At 38.6% G+C, this 21183-nt stretch overlaps 1 protein-coding gene across 5 annotated transcripts in view; it reads left to right on the top strand.

Moving 5' to 3' along the window:
• The window catches only part of LOC127934320 (dmX-like protein 2), a 68062-nt gene that overhangs the window by 40966 nt on the left and 5913 nt on the right, over positions 1 to 21183 (top strand). The window contains exons 21-39 of one of the 5 annotated variants that reach the window (XM_052531619.1): positions 166 to 263; positions 406 to 571; positions 1541 to 1805; positions 1973 to 2709; positions 3719 to 4009; positions 6613 to 6804; positions 6894 to 6970; positions 7102 to 7232; positions 7842 to 8090; positions 10871 to 10921; positions 15751 to 15944; positions 16152 to 16294; positions 16631 to 16716; positions 16816 to 17017; positions 17152 to 17269; positions 17705 to 17770; positions 18185 to 18271; positions 19756 to 19877; positions 19958 to 20096. In XM_052531619.1, coding sequence (XP_052387579.1) covers positions 166 to 263; positions 406 to 571; positions 1541 to 1805; positions 1973 to 2709; positions 3719 to 4009; positions 6613 to 6804; positions 6894 to 6970; positions 7102 to 7232; positions 7842 to 8090; positions 10871 to 10921; positions 15751 to 15944; positions 16152 to 16294; positions 16631 to 16716; positions 16816 to 17017; positions 17152 to 17269; positions 17705 to 17770; positions 18185 to 18271; positions 19756 to 19877; positions 19958 to 20096 — 3414 coding nt within the window. The remainder of the gene's footprint in view (positions 1 to 165; positions 264 to 405; positions 572 to 1540; positions 1806 to 1972; positions 2710 to 3718; positions 4010 to 6612; positions 6805 to 6893; positions 6971 to 7101; positions 7233 to 7841; positions 8091 to 10870; positions 10922 to 15750; positions 15945 to 16151; positions 16295 to 16630; positions 16717 to 16815; positions 17018 to 17151; positions 17270 to 17704; positions 17771 to 18184; positions 18272 to 19755; positions 19878 to 19957; positions 20097 to 21183) is intronic. The other 4 variants (XM_052531621.1, XM_052531620.1, XM_052531622.1 and 1 more) reach the window with 4 other exon arrangements.

Below are 21183 nucleotides of genomic sequence, written 5' to 3'. Positions count from 1 at the left end.
AAAACTGGTCTTCCATTAATGTAGATGCTAAAGAAAATTATAATTATAGTGATCTTTATAATTATCTTCTTTGGTGTAAACAGGTCTTTGAGTACATACTGTATGGCAATGGTGATATTACAGTTCATAAATAAAAATACATCTCTGCCTCTGCCTTTGCATTAGGTAGCCAAAGCAGCATTTCAGAGGCATAATGATCCGCTGGATGCAGCTCTGTTCTATCTGGCCATGAAGAAGAAGGCTGTTCTCTGGGGTCTCTTTAGGTACTTCAAAACTCTCTGACTCTTATTCATAGAGACAGTGTTACCTTCTTAAAGCTGCATCTCTCATGCAGTGTGCTATTCTTTTGATGCTGTGTTGCTGTTGGCTTTCCGCTTGTTTAATAATGTATTGATTTCTGTGTAGGTCTCAGCATGATGAGAAGATGACCCAGTTTTTCAGCCATAACTTCAGTGAGGACCGCTGGAGGAAGGCGGCTTTAAAGAACGCCTTCTCTCTCCTGGGCAAACAGCGCTTTGAACAGTCAGCTGCATTTTTCCTGCTCGCTGGCTCCCTGAAAGACGCCATTGAGGTCTGCACTATCCTATTTTAACTATGCTGAAATTAATTCCCAGGAGAATATAGAAAGTGTCTGTTGTTGATTTCCTGGAGTGGAGTGTGGAGTGTGATATAACAGCCCTGAGCGGTTCATTTTAGTCTAAACATAACAGCTGTAATTTACCTTGGGCTGGATGTCTGACAGCACACAGTCAAAGCACAGTGATAACAGCACTCATGAGAGATTACGTCAGTATATAGGTTGTCAAAATTAGATGTGTTGAGCTATATTAGGAATATAAATGAGCTTTGCTTCTGCTTTTAGTTAATTTTTTTTTTAATCGATAGAAAAGTCAAATATAGTTGTTCACAAAAATAAATAAATAAAATGAATAAATAAATAAAAAGCCTGATATCGTTTAAAAAGGTAAAATGTATATTTATTTTTATGATGTTCCATGTTTTCGGTAGTATAGCATTACGTTTTTAAAGAATTGTCATTATTTATATTATAATTTTATGGTGATTCTCGTTAGATTTCCGCTATACAGTGATGTTTCAGAGTTGAAAAATACAGTAATTCTGTTTAAATCCGTATAAAGGCAGTATATCATATACAATAATGTATAAATGGTTTACAATTTTAAATAATATTAGATTTTTTCTTTCTTTTTTTTTTGTAATGACAATGTCACAATGTAATAAAATTAAAATATAATTAGGCTTTATTGTTTTTCAGCTATCTTTATTTTCGAGTGAAATTAGGGCTGTCAGTGTTGATGTATTAGCACGTGCAATTAATTTTACAATCCTTAACAACTTAAAATACTGCGGCACAAAAATGTAAACAAGCTCTTTGTTGTTGAATCACCCTTCAATCTTTGCTGGATATAGTAAATTAATTGTGTGATTAAATGTGATTTAATCTGATTAAAATGTTTAATCTATTGACAGCCCTGTGACCGATGTATGTTCTTGACAAGCTGGTCTGTCTCTCTGGTAGGTTTGTCTGGAGAAAATGGAGGACATCCAGCTTGCGATGATTGTCGCTCGTCTTTACGAGGCTGATTATGAGAGTTCCTCCACCTGTCAGGGTATCCTGTACCAGAAGGTACTTGGCTGCAACAGAGATGGAAGTGGCTTCTCCTGTACCAAACTGCACCCTGACCCATTCCTGAGGAGCATTGCATACTGGATCATGAAGGACTACACCAGAGCCCTGGACACACTGCTGGAGCAGATTTACAAAGAGGATGATAAGAACCCTGGTAAAGAGTCACTGCATTACAACAACTGATTTTATTGCTTTAATAAACCAGCAATATGATAGCTACTGATGAATGCTTAAAATACTACAATCAACTAGTGAGGAAATTTGTAACAAATAATTTTAGTAACAGTGTTTGAGACGGAACGTTTCTCTCTTTTTTTACAGATGTTCTGGTGAAATCTTGCAATCCTGTTGTCTTTAGTTTCTATAACTACTTGCGTGCACACCCTCTGATTATTAGACGACATTTTGCCAAGCCCGAAGCATCTGGGGTTGCAGTTGGTATAACATCAGAACGTAACTGCGCAGATGAAATAAACTTGATAGAGCGGAAACTCTTCTTCACCACCGCTAACGCTCACTTTAAGGTGGGCTGCCCTCTCCTGGCCCTTGAGGTCTTATCCAAAATCCCTAAAGTCACTAAGAAAGCATCTTCTCTGAGTAAGGGCTCATCTGTGGCCAATGTCAGTGCCCCCCAGCCAAAGGAGAATGGTGGAAAGGCTTCAGATCTCGCCTGGGGAGCAGAGTCCTCTGCCGGGTTGGACTGGAGTCAACCAATGGTTAAAATGGAGGATGAGGGTCTACAGTTGGATTGGGGTTATGATAAGGAAGAAGATGAAGATGAAGAGGGTGGGCTGACCATGAAGAAACCAGAGGTGGAGGATGAGGAGGCCAAAAAGCCATCTAAATCAGCAGCCATGCAGCATGAAGGCTCAAAGGGTGAGTCAGAGGTGGATGTGATCGCCGAACAGCTGAAGTTCCGAGCCTGTTTGAAGATCCTCATGACTGAGCTGCGGACGCTGGCAACAGGATATGAAGTGGATGGTGGCAAACTGCGATTTCAGCTCTACAACTGGCTGGAGAAGGAAATCGAGGCCATGCACTACATCTGCAACTATAAGGTATATGCTCACCATCTCATTGCAAGATTTCAATCTCAGAATGAACCTTTGATTAGGATTTTGATAAACCACTATACTATGTGCTGTACTGTATAAGAACTACTTACTGCCATGAGATGGTCAATCTCTGTAGTGTTCCACATTTTGACTAGGGGTATGCAAAAAATCTAATGAGATTTTTCATGCGCATCTCATCAGTAAAGACGCTCCTGTAATTAGAAGTATATCTCCAGCACGTGCGTTCAGATCAGGGTTGCCAGGTTTTCACAACAAATCCTGCCCAGTTGTTTCTCAAAACTAGTCCAAAACTACCCAATCATGTTTCCAGGAGGTTCCTCGATAAAAATTTCTTCCTGGAGTTAAAATATAAGTTTTTTGGCAGGGTTGCTTTTGTAAAATTCCATTTTGGGGGCTAAATATCATGATGTAATGTTTCAATGTTTATTGAAAATATAGTAACTGCACTTTCCAGTGATAACAAGTCTACTTCAATTTCATCACAACATTGAAAGAACTTTTTTTTTTTTCAGAGGAACAGCAGTTGAAGACAATGTTAAATGTAAAATCTAAAACACAGTAGAAAGATAATTTAAAATCACTAAATGAACAAAACAAAAGCAATTCTATTTATTTAATTTATATGCAAGGTAACAATATGTAGTAGTAAACAGTGTGCACTAATCATTTCAATAATGCAAAATACCACACAAAGAAGTCTGTGAGTGATGAATCGTGTTGTGAGCGATTCACTGTAATGGACAGTTCAAAAGAACTGAATTATGAAAATGAATTAAATGGTTCATATTTGAACTCCAAGACACAATTAAAATATGCAAGGAAGAGAAAAACTAGTGTCCCAAGAGTCATATTAAAATGATTGCAAAATCCATGGTGTTGATTAGTTGTACATTTCCAGCAAAATATTATCCAACACTTAAAAAACATGTTATATATTGGCCATTCCTGATCTGTTCTAGATATTCTGTTTGTGTGTGTGTGTGTATTTCAGTTTGAGGGGAAAGCGGCTGCAGGTCAGCTGGAGAAATGGGGAGATGATGGATCTCTGGATCTGGAAGACTCACAGATCCGTGGTGAAGCAGGTGCATACGAACGTCATCAGATGGAGCGACGGCGTCTGCAGGCCAAGCAGCTGCATGCAGAGCGGAGGAAATCCTGGCTGAGAGAGAATCAGGCTCTGCTCAGAGTCTTCCTCAGTTACTGCAGTCTGCATGGAGCCAAGGGTGGAGGAGTGACTTCTGTCAGGATGGAGTTACTCTTTCTGCTGCAGGAATCACAGCAAGTATGTCCTCACATGATGGTTCAACGCGTTGATTGATTTATATTGTGCTCTCATGTAGGGGTGTGCCGGTTTCAGAATTGGTGATGACGGTTATGACGTGAGTCAAATGTGACGGTTCATAACATAACCGTCGGGGGGGGGGGGGGGGGTCCAATTCAATTGGTTGTTCTTGGAGATAGCGGGTTAACTCCATGTCAGCGCGCGCTCTGATCGGTAAAGGGGCAGAGATTAGAGGTGTGCGATACCGCTAGATTTGGTATCGATCCGATACCAAGTAAATACAGGGCCAGTATCGCCGATACCGATACCAATACCAATACTTTTTAATAATTAAGGTGGATGCGTCTTCAACCTAAATCTAAATGAATTTTCATGACTTTTAATTGTTTTTGTGATTTGCATTTTGGGTTATTAATCAGTACTACAAAAGCTTTTGTTCAGAAACAACTTTTGGTTACTTCTGTTTTATTTAAAAAAACTAAGTTACAAAATTATTACTTCACAAATATAAAAAAAAAATGTAAAAACAAATTCTCTTTTCAAGTAGCATGTTAATAAAAAAAAATTCTCCTCTTTAGTGCACTTCTTTTCAGGATTTTTTTTTTCTAAAACAAAGTCACAAAGTTTTACTTCACAATGTAAAACAAATTCTCCTTGTACAAAATTCCTGAAGCCGACATCTTCCACTATGGAAAGAGGCTGCAGGTCCTTCACAATCATTTCTGATAGGCGCCTTGTAATATCCACTGCTCTTGGAGAATCAGCTATTGATAAAATAATAAATACTAAAAATAATTAAGTCTGGTGCACATCTATGTGTAGTTTAAATATAGAAACTAGTATCACTTTCACAGCTAACACAAAAAGGGTAGATCGGCCTGAAAATACAGCCATACAACGCTCCTCTTTCTCTCCGCCTCTGACTGACTGCTGTTAGAAATGCGCGGCTGAGCGGTGCGCGCGTCTGACTGCTGGTGGTTGCGCTAGTGGTGAGTCACGTGACGGTACAACACAGGAGAGGGGGCGGAGAGCAGTGTCGAGCACGAGCAGCACTCTTGAGAGCTTGCTCTGCTCTGTGACAGTAGCAGCATTTTGACAAACACGGCCAGGTCGGAAAACGAGAGAAACTGAAACTTAAGTATCGATATTTTCCCGTTGGTATCGATCAATACCGATACCAACGTTGGTATCGATATTATCGATATTAGTATCGATCTGCCCACCTCTAGCAGAGATTTCAGACCTACGTTTATTAAGGAGATCTGTCACAAAACTCATCATCCGCGCCAACGTTTTTTGATCAAATTTCAAAGCCGCACCCGCCCGCCATCCGCTGATTGTTTTGGGGTCTATGGCGATGCAATGCTTTGCTGATGCGAGCCGCAAAAAAAAGCCATTGCCATTTGCCCATTAGCTCCGCCCACTACCGGAGAAACTGGTATGTCTTCTGATTGTTCGAAAATGAATAAGAATAATTCTAAATTAAATCCATTATTTTGATAGGAGAAGGCAACAAAGAATAGTTTACATATAAGGTGTTGTTTAAGCGTGGTAAGACTCTCGCTCTCTCTCTCTCTTTGCATGTGTGAGAAACAGCGCTATCAGTAAAGTGACGGTGAGTCATGCGCCTTCACAAAGAGTTAACAGAGCATCAAATACAGGTGTGCTGTGTGTCCATTGAGATGAGCTGAAAAGTTCAGATCGCTTGAAGGGGAGAGAACTCTGAAGCTCAGATGCTGAAATTAATGCAAGCGTCATGCGCTTCAGTCTATGTAGTAAACAAACCCGCACATCTCTGCCATTCATTAATTCACACAGAGACGCGCAGAACACGGATTCATATTTCAAACAACTTTTGCGGCTTAACATTTACAGATACTGGCCCATATGGAGATTTGATTTGATTATTTTATGCTAACTTTGGCAAATTCCATGACTGTCCATATTAAAATGCAAGTTTCATTTTCATGACTGGATTTCGAGATTCCGTCCTCGTTTTTTGCTTCATGGAAATCATAGAGCAAATTTCTAGAAAGGATGCAGCAAAGATATAATGCTAAAGTATGAGGCATAGGCCTGCGCTGAGTTTCATTTACGATGAGATGTGCTCTAGGTCACAGTGCAGTGCAAGTGAACGCGGCGTGCTGGTGCTTCCATGTCACGGTTATCATTGTCTGCTTTACTTGCTTTTTATTTATTAAAATACATGCAATTGGTTGATGAAACATTTATTAAAATTAAGATAAAATTTGTACAAAACGAAATTCGTTTTTAAGAAAGGTTTTCTACAAAGCAAAATTTAATGAAGTGGTAAATATCATGTCTGACGATTTACAAAACTTCATTAAGTGGTAAAAACCATGTCTCCCGATATATTGCGCATCTTATGATCCTATCTAAAAAATGAAAATAATTTTTGATAAAAAATGTTTGTAAAAAATATTTTAATGACACGGTTTTGGCGGTTATAGAGTTCTGATGACGGTGTTCAACTGTAACCGTCGGTCTCACGGTTATATACTAACCGTCACACCCCTACTCTCATGCAAACAGTTGGTTGGTTGAGTGTGTTCTCATGTTATTTGTTGATTGTGTGTCCTCAGGAAATGACAGTGAAGCAGCTTCAATCACCACTCCCCCTCCCCACCACTCTGCCCCTGCTGTCGGCCAGCATCGCCCCCACCAAGACTGTCATCGCCAATCCAGTCCTGCATCTCAGAAACCACATACATGATGTCCTCTACACCACTGTCCAGATGGAGGCTCCACCACACCCCGACATACTGGATGACCGGGTGAGAAATGCCGGGTGACCTCGCACGTGAGTGTTTTTGTGTGTGTGCGCTTCTGCGTGCTTCTGCTAATATGTGCATGTGTATTTCAGGTGAATGCTTTACACACACTCGCTGCTTCTCTATCAGCTTGTATCTACCAATCTCTGTGTGACAGCCACAGCTACAGGTACAAACATGCCACTACTGATAATTGTTCTAACTACTGTCAGACAATCTAAGCAGCATACCATTCTGTTAATTCTAACATATACACACAGTCACTGACTCATGCCCACCTTTTCTTGTGTGTGTGATTAGTAGTCAGTCGGAGACCAGTCAGTTCACAGGGATGGTCTATCAGGGGCTGTTACTGAGCGACAGGCGTAGACTTCGCACCGAGAGCATCGAGGAACATGCAACGCCCACCACTGCCCCTGCACAGTGGCCAGGTAACACATATCAGATCAGACTCCATGGAATAGGATAATGATGGATGGATGGATGGATGGATGGAAGATCAGTCAGAAAGATCACAAAAGATTGAAACATGCACGTATCTTCTGTTGCTTCCCAAGGGCATTACTAAATGGGGGAAAAATGCTATTTCTACAAAATAAGAAAAATTTGGGAGACATCATCCTGTTTTCACCCCCTGGCTCTTAATGCATCGTGTTTCCTTCTGGAGCAACAGTGAATGTTTAAAGGAGATGATGGATGGATTAATAGATGAATGGACTGAAGGATAGAAAGATGATTGAGATTGGATGGGTGGATGGGTGGATGGATGGATGGACAGGTAAACGGAGGAGAAATTGGATGGATTGAAAATAAGATAGGTGGACGTAGTTACAGATGGACTGATGAATAGATGTAGAGGATATGATGGATGGGTTGACGGATGGATGGATGGATGGATGAATAGACTGATGTACGACAGAATGAATGAATAAAAGATATGTTGTATAGATGACTTGATGGATAGACTGATAGTAGAGAGAATTCATTTATAGAAGAAATGATTGGATGGAGGCTCATTGTGTATGTTTTCTCTGTCTCAGGTGTGTCGTCTCTGATCAGTCTGCTGGCGTGTGCTCAGGGTGATGATCAGATTCGTCTGAACGTCATGTTGTGTGAGGCAGTGGTGGCTGTTTATCTCAGTCTGCTGATTCATGGTCTTGGCACACATTCTGGAAACGAGCTTTTCCGGCTGGCTGCTCATCCCCTCAACAACCGCATGTGGGCAGCCGTGTTTGGGGGTGGAGCCAAACTTATCGTCAGACCCAAGCGGCCACCTGAAATCACTCCAGGTGAGTCTTCTGCCTTGCCAGAGGAGTTTGTTGATGTTGTGACCCGAAAAAAAAGTCCACAATATATACGTAACAGCCTTTGTCAAAAGTTTAGTAGCATTTATTTTATATTTTACAGTTTCTATGTTCATTCAAGTGCTGTTTTTGCTTCCATTGATTTTTTTGTTTAAACGTCTTGAAAACGGTCTCTGGGGTCTCAGTTCATAATCAGATTTCATCTCCTGTCAGCTGCTCTCAAGGCAACAGGGTCAGAGGATGTAAAGGTCACAGATTCTGACCCACCGACCTTGACTGACAATCAAGCACCACCTCAGACTGAGGCTTGTAAACATAGTAACATTATCATGGAAACAGCACAGCCTGAGAGCTGTGAGTAAGAGCTCAGAAGCACTTCCTCCACACAGGAACAGGAAATGAGATAGGAATGATGGACTTCTAGTGTTTTATCAGGAAGCACATAAAAGTCCAGTGATTAGATTACAAAAGACTACCATATATATTACAATAGGGTTCAGTTTGTTAACTACATTAGTTAACATTAACTAACAGATTACTTTTTAGCATTTATCTTAATGTTAATGTTAATTGCAACATTTACTAGTATATTATAAAAACAAAAACAATATGTATATTGGGGTGTACAATATTACGATTTTTAATTGTGAATGAACTTATCTTTTTTATATAAAAAGATAAAATTCATTTATTGTGATTTTCCTGAAAGAAATCTTGATAAGGTATTTTTGCAATATCAGCCACCCCTAATCTGCATCATTAGCCGTGTTTCCACTATCGAGCTAAGACCGGCGTGCTAGTGCATGCCAGGGCCAGTCGCGTTTCCACTGTCACTTCCGGGGCTTGATCGTGCCTCACCGGGGCTTCCTAAGGGCCAACGGCCAGGTTTTTTTGGCCTGACGAAAACCTTGGGCCAAAGCGGGCCAGCTGGGGCTAGAGGAGGAGTTATGAACAAAGGCGGAGTTTCTCCATGTCTAGAGAGCGTCAGCGTGGATCATTTCAGAAAGATAACAGCTTAAACACCAGCATTAAAGACGTTTTAAAATAAGTTGAGCTCAAAACTCACTCTTAGTTAGCAGCAAGTTTTTGAAATAACTTGATCCGATGTGGATTATAATCACTAAACAAGGCAGAAATATTTATAAGTGATGTAAAAGACTATGCACGCTAAACATTAACGTTACCATAGTAAACATGGTAAATATGACCGCTTGGATAAATCAGACGTCAGCTTCTTATTCTCTATTACAATTGTGTATTTATTAAGTAACATTTTATCTGTCGTCTCGTTGCTTGAGTTTAGCTCCACGTTGCATATCATCAAAATATAATAGGCCTAATGATTTTTGTTTGGAAGCTTTTATAAAAATAGAGAGTCTGCGCTGAGGATCATTTCAGAAAGATAACAGCTTTAACACCAGCATTAAACACTTTTTTTTTAAATAAGTCGAGCTCAAAACTCACTTTCAGTCAGCAGCGAGTGTTTGAAATAACTTGATCCAATGTGTATTATAATCACCATACAAGGCAGAAATATTTATAAGCGATGAAAAAGATATGCACGCTAAACATGTTACCATAGTAAATATGGTAAAATATGACCGCTTGAAGAAATCAGACGTCAGCTCCTTATTCTCTATCACAATCGTGTATTTATTAAGTAACTTATATTATCTGTCACAAGCCTCGTCTCGAGAGTTTTTCTCACGTTGCCTATCATAAAAGAATATAGCCTAATAATGTTTTTTGTTCGAGAGCTTTTATAAAAATAGAGATATTATCATTCATTCTAAATATGACAGCTACTGTGGCTAATTAACAGAAACAGACTCGACTGAATAAGCAGGCTATTTTCATTAGCGTTAAAAATAAATAAATAAAATAGAAATAAGTGTATTTATGTGTGATTAATTTTGAGTCCTAATAAATTAAATCAATATGATCAATGCATCACTTATTCTATAGTTAAAACATAGATGCTTTTGAATTTGAATATATAACAAAGCATTCAAACAAACGGCCGCTTTTATCATGTTCGTTTTGTGATCGCACATGTTCCAGTGACTTAGATCTTAGTTTTCTGATAACTTCTCTTTGATGGTGAAATTTTGAGGTTGCATGACGTTGTTCATGAGAGGCGTGTAAAGGGCGTGTTTTAGTTACGTGCAGCAGTGCTTCAAGCTCCACTGTGGAAACCCTGCGCTATTCTGGCCTCGGTGCTACTGGCCCGGGGCTTTGAGCCCCGCCCGGCCCGCTTTAAGCCCTGGCTCGCACTGGCCCGACAGTGGAAATGCGGCTATTGTGTTGAGGGACATGAGCTAACATGACCTAACAATGAACAGTTGTACTTTTATTAGCTAAAATTAAAAAAGAACTGACAACAAACAATAAATGTATTATAGTAGCTTATATATTAATGTTAGTTAGTTAATCTATAAACTAATGTTAACTAATGGGAACTTAATAGTGTTACCCATATATTCTAGTTGGGGGGACGTGTGTGTAATTCCCTGTTTGTGTGTAGAGTGGTGCTGCGTGTGTTTGCAGTGATGTTTGTTCTTTATGTATTACATTTCATTATTTATTACATTGCCTCATTTTGTGTGTGTGTGTGTGTGTTCGTGCGTGCGTGTGTGTGTTTTCATCCAACATTTTTTTTGTGTTTGTGTGCATATTATGCTTTTTTGTCTCATTTTTATCTCATCATCTCATGCGTGTTTATGTTTCTGTTTGTGTGTGTGTGTGTGTGTGTGAGACCATCACAGCTAGTCTGGAGTCAAACAGGCAGACAGAGTTCCACTCTGAGAACAAACCAGGTACACACACACTCCCTCTGCTTGTCTCTCTGTTCAGCCTTTTAAATCTGTTCACCTGTTTTTAAAGGAGTAGTTCACTTCCAGAATGGAATTTGTCATCATTTACTCACCCTCAACTTGTTCCAAACCTGCATGAGTTTCTTTCTTTTGTTGAACAAAAAAAAAACGCTATGGGTGCACCATTTTCATTCTGTCATTGAACTAGTCCTTTAACTGTAGTCTTGATATAGGTGCATGTGTGTGTGTTTGTGTGTGTGTTAAAGAGAGAGAGAGAGAGAGAGAGAGACAGCTGACCTTCCCTCTGCGTGTAGATGCGGTGAGTGCCTCAGGCTCAGGTGCTCACCAGCTGTCTGAGGTCAACATTCAGAGTTTGTTCTGTTCTCTTTCTGTCTGATGCACTGATGAGACCTTTATAGTGGAAACAATTTGATTGTGCTTGCTTTATTGAAGGGCATATACTCTTTCAAAATAAAAGGTGCTGTTTCAAGCCCTACTAAATAGTGGTCGACCAATGTATAGCCAAAGCCGATATATCGGCCGATATTAGGCATTTTTCAAATATCGACATTGATAAGTTTTTCTGCTTGGCCGGTGTTTGAGGCAGGACTTTTATTTTTGCAAACTTAGTTGAATCCAGCTGTGAGACCTTGAAGTGTGCATTTTTATACAGCACAATCGCGTGTTCTCTGTGTGATGGTCGGTCCATTTGAATTTAATACTTTAAACTTGTGATTTCAAATTATGCTGCGCTTTATGTATTTACCCACTGTCATATTTATGCCATTTTCTCTGTTTGCTGTAAATGAGTGTTACCCTGGCTTTATTTGAAAAATATAATGATTCCCAATGCACACAAACTTTGCAGAATACTGAGTGCCCTGTTGGTTACAATGTTTACTTCCTTTTTAATTATGTTTTGGTTAAATATGAATTTATTTTTGAAAAATACTTGGTCATCTAAAGAATAAGTATGTTTATTTTACAATTATTATTTTTTTATCCAGTGGCAAATGATTTAAAATTTCATAAATATGAATAAAAAATAATAATAATTATATCGGCTCCCTGCTTTCCAAAATATCGGCATCAGCATCTGCTGTCAAAACAAACAAAAAAAGATGCACAGATGCACTTGATTTTTTAACTGAAACACTGAAACCAAAATTAACCATAAGTGAAAATAGTTTATTCAATATACTAACTTGCTGACTAACAAGCTATGAATATTGAATGGCTTTCCTGAGGTAAATGTAACATTACATGAAATTGCTTAAGTTGTTTGATGATTAAGTGATTACATGAAATTATATTTAACTATCAGTAAGTTGTACTATTTACTTCAGTATACCTTCTGATGTTAATTCATGTTTATTTACTGCCATATGTATTGGTAAAAAGGAGGAGATGTTGTGTTAATGTGCGCTTTGTGCTACTGCTTGAAGCTGCCGCCACAGCGATCTGCCTTGTCACAAAAAAATAATAATAATAGTCAAACTGACATATAGCCTTTTTAGGGTAACACTTTCAGTGAGATACCAACATTAATTTTTTAATTAGATATTTTCATCTAATATTTTATATTTTAGCTTTATTTCAGTTATCCAAGTCCTTTTTAAGGGATTAATGTTGTAAAGTATATAAAAAAACAGGCCTTTAATTGTCTGTGAATCTAAAATCTAGTGTTTTTAAACATAGTTAAATTGGAAGGTGCTTCTTGTCACATAAAAGTACCACATTCATAAAACAATGTAAAATAACCTAGTAATTAAGATTTTGTTTTCATGCTTGTCGGCTCTTGGCATTTTGTCAAGGTGTTCTCTGTCAGCGCTCAAAGAGGAGATTATATGATCATCAACAAAGTAAATTAATCTGTCTGTGTTTCCCTATCAGCTCTTTGTTACAAAATACCCCCCCGAACACACACACACAGACACACATACTGTACTCACACTCAGATTCTTACTGCAGGAGTTTCACTTTGAACATGACTCCTGAAGGATGATGTTTGATGTTGTTCTTCTCTTCAGATGTGTCCTCCCTTACATTGGAGATAAACATTACACACTTTCAAAATCAAAAACATGCTTCAAATGCTATTGAGACAAACTTCAGCTCAAAAGAAAACACATCATCACAGAGATAGAAAGAAGAGATGAGATGTTGATGTGTTATGTGTACTAAATGCTTGAGACATTTAAATAGCAATTCGATTTAAAACTAAACATATTTCATTATTTTGGTTATTAAACATAAGCTATTATAGTCGTACCTGATAAGGAGAAACAGGATAACAGGGAAGGTTTGATTTCTTGACAGTGTGCTGTGTTGTGTGTCAGAGCAGTTTGGTATCATGCCACACTCTCTGTAAGGTCACGGGGACCCTCTCAGCTTTATTACCTATCAACCAGCTGCACGACCTACTGTGAAGCTCTATCAAAGAATGAACCGCCTGCTTGCAGTACAGTGGGGAAAATATTTATTTGATCCCCTGCTGATTTTGTAAGTTTGCCAACTTAAAAAAGAAATGAAGGGTCTATAATTTTAATGGTAGGTTTAATTTAACAGAAAGAGACAGAATATCAACCAAAAAAATCCAGAAAAAAAAGACATTATTTAAAGGTTAGAAAATTTATTTGCATTTCACTGAGTGAATAAAGGTCTGGAGCTCCGTGCTCCGTCTTGCCTCTTGGGGTAAAGACGATCATGAGAAAGGTAAGGGATCAGCCTAGAACTACACAGAAGGAGCTTGTTAATGATCTTAAGGTACAAACCCGATTCCACAAAAGTTGGGACACTGTACAGATTGTGAATAAAAATAGAATGCAATGATGTGGAAGTTTCAAATTTCAATGTTTTATTCAGAACAAAACATAGATGACATATCAAATGTTTAAACTAAGAAAAATGATTATTTTAAGGGAAAAATAAGTTGATTTAAAATTTCATGGCATCAAAACATCTAAAAATAAGTTGGGACAAGGCCATGTTTACCACTGTGTGGCATCCCCTCTTCTTCTTATAACAGTCTGCAAACATCTGAGGACTAAGGGGGAAAGTTGATCAAGTTTAGGAATAGGAATGTTGTCCCATTCTTGTCTAATACAGGCTTCTAGTTGCTCAACTGTCTTAGGTCTTCTTTGTCGCATCTTCCTCTTTATGATGCGCCAAATGTTTTCTATGAATGAAAGATCTGGACTGCAGGCTGGTCATTTCAGTACCCGGATCCTTCTTCTACACAGCCATGATATTGTAATTGATGCAGTATGTGGTCTGGCATTGTCATGTTGGAAAATGTAATGTCTTCCGTGAAAGAGACAACGTCTGAATGGGAGCATATGTTGTTCTAGAACTTGGATATACCTTTCAGCATTGACAGTGCCTTTTCAGATGTGTAAGCTGCCCATGCCACACGCACTCATGCAACCCCATACCATCAGAGATGCAGGCTTTTGAACGGGGCGCTGATAACAGCTTGGGTTGTCCTTGTCCTCTTTAGTCCGGATGACATGGTGTCCCAGTTTTCCAAAAAGAACTTCAAATTTTGATTTGTCTGACCACAGAACAGTTTTTCCACTTTGCCACAGTCCATTTTAAATGAGCCTTGGCGCAGAGAAAACACCTGCGCTTCTGGATCATGTTTAGATATGGCTTCTTTTTTGACCTATAGAGTTTTAGCCGGCAACAACGAATGGCACGGTGGATTGTGTTCACTGACAATGTTTTCTGGAAATATTCCTGAGCCCTTGTTGTGATTTCCATTACAGTAGCTTTCCTGTATGTGATGCAGTGCTGTCTAAGGGCCCAAAAATCACGGGCATCCAGTATGGTTTTCCGGCCTTGACCGTTACGCACAGAGATTGTTCCAGATTATCTGAATCTTTGAATGATATTATGCACTGTAGATGATGATAACTTCAAACTCTATGCAATTTTTCTCTGAGAAACTCCTTTCTGATATTGCTCCACTATTTTTTGTCGCAGCATTGGGGGAAATTGGTGATCCTCTGTCCATCTTGACTTCTGAGAGACACTGCCACATTGAAAGGCTCTTTTTATACCTAATCATGTTGCCAATTGACCTAATAAGTTGCAAATTGGTCCTCCAGCTGTTCCTTATATGTACATTTTACTTTTCCAGCCTCTAATTGCTACCTGTCCCAACTTTTTTGGAATGTGTAGCTCTCATGAAATCCAAAATGAGCCAATATTTGGCATGACATTTCAAAATGTCTCACTTTCAACATTTGATATGTTATCTATATTCTATTGTGAAACATTTATGAGATTTGTAAATTATTCCATTCCTTTTTTACTCGCAATTTATACAGTGTCACAACTTTTTTGGAATCTGGTTTGTACCTGAGACCACAGTCACCAAGCAAGCCATCGGAAACAAAATGGACTGAAATCCTGCAGCACCCACAAGGTCCCTCTGCTCAAGAAGGCACATGTACAGGCCCATTTAAAGTTTCCCAAAGATGATTCAGAGAAGGCTCGGGAGAAAGTGCTGTGGTCAGATAAGACTACAATTGCGCTCTTTGGCATTAACTTGACTCTGCGTGTACGGAGGGAAAGGAATGCTGACTATGACCCCAAGAACACCATCCCTACGTTCAAGCACGGAGGTGGAAATATGCTTTGGGGCAGTTTTTTCTGCTAATAGTACAAGGACGACTATTTTGTCTGTCGATTTATTGGCAGTGCACATACTACGTACTACTTTATTTTCCCGAAGTAGTAGATAGAATGAAATTCCAAACATTCTTATTTTCTTGATATTTATGTATTGTACGTATCTCTCACTCCCTGTTTCTCTCTCTCTTCTCCAGCAGTACCTCCTCCAACCCCTCCTGCTGAGGACGTAGACCGACAGCGACGCAGGTTTAACATGCGCATGCTTGTTCCTGGACGTCCCGTTAAAGAGACTCCAGCCACACCACCGCCCATCCCTGTAGAGCGGCCCACCTATAAAGAGAAATTCATTCCACCTGAGCTCAGCATGTGGGATTACTTTGTGGCCAAAGTATGAATGCGTCTACTGCTGATTTATAAACAAATGTGTATATATATATATATATATATATATATATATAATGTTTTTTTTTGTTCTAAGTGCTTCATAGAGATGTGTTTGGAACATTTTTCATCAATTTATAAATCAGAAAAGCGGTTATCAGAGTGTCTGTCTCATTTCTTTCTGTCTGTGTGAATGTGTGTGTGTTTCCTCCAGCCTTTCCTTCCTCTCTCTGACAGCGGGGCACTGTATGATTCAGATGAAAGCGGTGGTAGTGACAATGAGGATGACGATGATGATGATGATGCCTTCCTCTCAGACACACAGATGACAGAACACTCCGATCCAAACTCCTACAGGTGAAATATAACACATTAACACAATTAAGAAGGATTGTTACAGGTAATTCAAGAAGTAAAACTAAGATGTGATTCATTGTGTGTAAATTGCTGTATTTGCTCAGAAATGCATTCTGCTTGTATTTCTTGAATAAAGTTATTTTGTTTTAAACTCACTCTTTTCATGGATGACGTAAAGAAATCTTGCTTCTGAAACGACTTTTTAAATTAAATTAAATTAAATATATTAATTTAGTTTTTTAGATAAAAAACTCCTGTGTGGACCAGAATACTTGTTTCTTGTATCCTATCAGTGTGTAGACTGAAGAATGTTTATGTGTGTTTGTGTCTTTGTAGTTGGTCTCTGATCCGCCTTGTGATGGTCAAACTTGCCCTGCACAATGTCAAAACGTTCCTGCCCCTGACAGGACTGGACTTCACAGGTGCATGAGTAGTAGAAATGTACTCTGACATGTTCAAACTGTCCGAAAGTACATTCAATAATCCACTTCCATTTCCTGTGCCTCTCTGTAATATCTCAGAGTTGCCAGTGACATCTCCCCTGGCCAATGCTGTGCTCAAGACACTGGAAAACTGGGAACAGATTCTCCAGGAAAAAATGAACAAATTTGACAGCCCTCCACCAAACTACATCAACACCTACCCCACGGACCTGAGTGCTGGTGGGGGACCGGCTATACTAAGACACAAAGCCATGCTAGAACCAGATAACACACCGTTCAAGTGAGTACTTCTTCTGGATGTCTCATTTAATCCCAAGAATAACAATTAAACCAAAGAGTAACTGACTTTTTTTTAAGAATTATGATCATGTGTAAACAACTGTTCATGTGTTTTGTTTTGTTTTCACGCGTCAGGTCAAAGCAACGCCACTCCTTCCCTGCTCGCCGTCTGTGGCATTTTCTAGTCAAGCAGGAGGTTCTCCAGGAGACTTTGATTCGATACATCTTTACAAAGAAAAGGAAGCAGAGTGAGGTAACTATGGACGCTCAATTAACTGCCATTCAAAAATCCTGTCCCAAGGCCTCATGAGGTCCATCAGATGTGAACTTCGGAGACTTTGCCGGAAGTGTCGCCCACTGTTTTATGGTTCCAGCATAAAATAATTAAAAAGTTTTTTCGAAGTTTTAGTTGGAATTAGAGGATTTGAGAAACTTCAAGAGAAACAGCTTGTTTTTTTAATCAAGATTTTTATCAAATAAATACAGAACTGTGGTAAGTTGCCATCTTTATATGTTGAGGGTAAGTAGTGAAACAGACTGGAGGGAATATGTAATCTGTTCCCAAATAATGCTCCAAATTAGATTCTTTTTTTGTCTTAATTATTTAATTTGTTTTTCTCCATCTGTTTGTCACTTGTGCATGTGTTTTGTGCTGTGCCATGTGTGTGTTGTGGTGTGTATTGTGTAGTCTTTAGATGATCATGTGGACCACCTCATAAAAAACTACGTTACTGGGGCTCAAAAAACCAACAAGGTACTGAGTCACAGAATGGTACTCATGTCTCTGTGAAACCCTCTTAAAGCTTTGGGCTTCTAATCCTCTGTCAACCTGCTGTGACCTCACATACACACACACAAGTCTGTTTCTTTCCTCACATCCACTAACTTGTCTGGCTCGGCACTGCTCTTCCTCACTCACCGCCAACGGGCACTGAAAGTGGTTAACCAATCAGACTGGATTCTGCTTCTGACACCTTGTTTAGAAGATCAAGTAATAACTCATTCAGGTTTTGCCCTCTGAGGAGGTGTGTACATGGTCTCAACTGCATGTTAGCAAACTTCCTGCTATTGCTGCTGTGTGTGTGTGGATGTGATTGGGGGCTTATTTTAAAAACAGCAGCGGAACAGATTAATACGAGTGTGTATTTGTGTACCTGTTGTGTTACAGATGGAGGCTGATATGGGCTACCCGGGAGGCAAAGCCAAAATCATCCATAAAGAATCTGACATCATCATGGCATTCGCCATTAACAAGGTAAGTTCTATTTTCTATTCTATTCTGTGTCTCTAGCTCTATTATAGAACTATTATTATAGTTTTGTTCTATATCTCTAGTTCTAGTATAGAGAGAGTGGCTCTGTAAATGGCCTCACGGTTTGAAGTCAGTATTTGATATGAAATGATACATTTGAAATATACAATATATACCTAATATATATTTAATGCACAGCACTCTGGAATACTTGATTCTGATTGGTCAGTCGCAACAATTTGAGGTGTGTTATTACCTGGTAACAATCATCATCAGTGGCATTAATATAAATAAATACATTTAAGGTCAAAAAAACATTTTCAATATGCATTTCTGCATTTTTCTTTTTTTGCGCAACAACTCCCAAATGATTAGTTTAACTTTTTATTTTCAAAAAAACAAAAAAAAAAAAAACACTTTTTAACCCTAAATGCTCGTCTAGTACAATGGTTCAAGACAGGGTACGTCTAAAAACTATTCTCTCCTCCAACTTTAGAATCTTAATTAATAAAATTAATGTTTAGCTAGCTGTGCGCCTCGGCAAGTAGGAAATATACAGAAATGTAATAAAGTCATCAAACACTAAATTTTAAATTTAATATACGTGAATCCTTAAAGCTATACAAATATTGATTTCTTATTATTTTTTTCTTTAATTCTTTAATTAACAGACTTCACAGCAGCTGGGTTATTAGGTATTTTGGCTGCTCTTACTTTAAGAGCTGCTTCTGAACATGACGTGGATCTTCATCTATTCTGACACACCTCAGGTCTTAAAGTCTCTACTAATGAGCTGACGGGTTGAATCGGGTGTGTTAGACGAGTTAGATGGGCTGCTCAAGGACAGTTTTGAAAACCACTGCATTTCAGGGACATGTTCTTAAATGTGACTCATATATAACAAATACATGCATGAACATTTTTAAGGCAACTTTATTTGCTTATTTAGTGACTTGCCGACATAACGAGTGAAAGAAGCGACATTGTATTTGATATGAAATGATACAGCGGACGTCAGCGCATTGGTGCATGCAATTAAACAAGCACGTGCTATGAGCACAATTGCTTTTCCACGCACATTTTACTCGTGCCTGGTGCAGGGAGAAGTTTAAACACTTGTCTGGAAAGTCCCCCATTAGATGCAGTTGTAAAGACTTTTGCATCCAAATAAATGCAGTTCTTCTCAAGAAAAAAGAGACCACAGCGGCAGTTGTGAATTGTGTGGTCAACCATAGCTCTGTCCCTAATGTTAATTGCATATAAATATTTTAACACGTTAAACTGAAAAAAAATGTATCACCTATGTTAACATGCTTATTTTAATAGCGCTAATTTTAGATAGCAACTTATACACAGGTGATTTTATTTATTTTTTTGTCAATAATGTTCTTTTCTGTTCTTTTAAATTCTACATACTGCGGTAAACTCTCTATTAAAAATAATTATGTTTTAATGTCCATTTAATTTGTGTTTGTGTTCTTTCTAAGGCTAACACTAATGAGTTAGTGCTGGCATCTACTCATGATGTCCAGGAAGTGGACGTGTCCTCACTGCTCGCAGCTCAGCCTTACACCTGGATTGGAGAGGACTGTGACAAGGAGTCTCGCAGGTCCGTCACCTGTCTGTGTGTGTTTGAATCATTCAGCTCATAGATATGATAGCTATGGACATCTTGTTTTCTCTGTGTAGCTCTGACGATGTGGACTATCGCTCGTCTCACACCAATATCGCCCAGGCCAGTGCCGGTCCCTTTGCCCCCCAACAAATGGCAGCATCATCCTCTATGCCATGGCTGGGCAGCGGACAGACCAGCATGGGTGCCAGTGTGGTATGTTTCTCCGTTTTCTGTAATGGGAATAAAGGTAGCAAATAAACTTGTAAAATGAAATCACAAGTATAAAAAATAGTGGCTGAATTTTATTTATTTAATATATATATATATATATATATATATATATATATATATATATATATATATATATATATATATATATATATATATATATATACATATAGTTACATAAAGTGAGATTGATAAACTGCAGCATATAACAATTTTTTTTTTTCTACAAGTTGTTTCATTCAACTGAAATCTATTATTTTTTTATCTAAGATAAATATATATTTTTATGGAAATAACTTTTTTTTTTATAAAATAATGTCGTATTATAATATTAATAATATAATGGCAATTTATTTATTTTTTCGCTAATGAAATAAACTCAAAATAGCTCAAAATATCTATATTGTAACATGTGTACATCTGCGGCCATCTTTTGTACAGTTGGTCAGATCTTCTTGCTTACACTGGGGCAATATATACTCGTAAGATGATTCTCAAATCATTCTGGAAAACATGATCATCAAGTTTTGTTCACGCAGCTTCAGTATCACTGTCATAACAGGAAGAAGAAACAAACCAAATACTCAAAGAAACTTTGCATTTTTTAAAATCAACTTTATAAAACTACACAACTGTACTGAAATAGTTGTAATGCACAGGGTTGTACTAAATTCAGGGAAAACGTTTTTACTAGTGGTCTTCGGATTTTGGACCCCACTGTACATATGCACGCATTGAATCCAGTTCATGATGGTCACGTTCCCACAGAGCTGCACCCACAGATGAAGAGCGGCGTCTGAGTGTTTTCTTTTGGCTGCTATCAGCAGAACACAAACAGTGAGTCGTGGTCTCAACAGAGCTCTTGATGAGTCTGTATTGAGCTGATAAGAGCGTTTGGAGGTAGTGGAGTAAACCGCAGACAGTCGGAGCGGCCCAAGGTACAGACCTGCGTCATGACATCAACCTCCACTCTTGTTCTCTTTCACGGCTGATAAAGATGTCACTGTGGAGTTAGGAAGCTACTTTAAAATTAGTTTTCCATGCTCTACATGCTGCTAATTAATTCAAGTAA

Source organism: Carassius gibelio, chromosome A18 (genome assembly GCF_023724105.1).
Source record: "Carassius gibelio isolate Cgi1373 ecotype wild population from Czech Republic chromosome A18, carGib1.2-hapl.c, whole genome shotgun sequence".
NCBI classification, from domain to species: domain Eukaryota; kingdom Metazoa; phylum Chordata; class Actinopteri; order Cypriniformes; family Cyprinidae; genus Carassius; species Carassius gibelio.
Note: the sequence above shows the minus strand (reverse complement) of the source record. Positions and strands in the feature narration are given on the sequence as shown.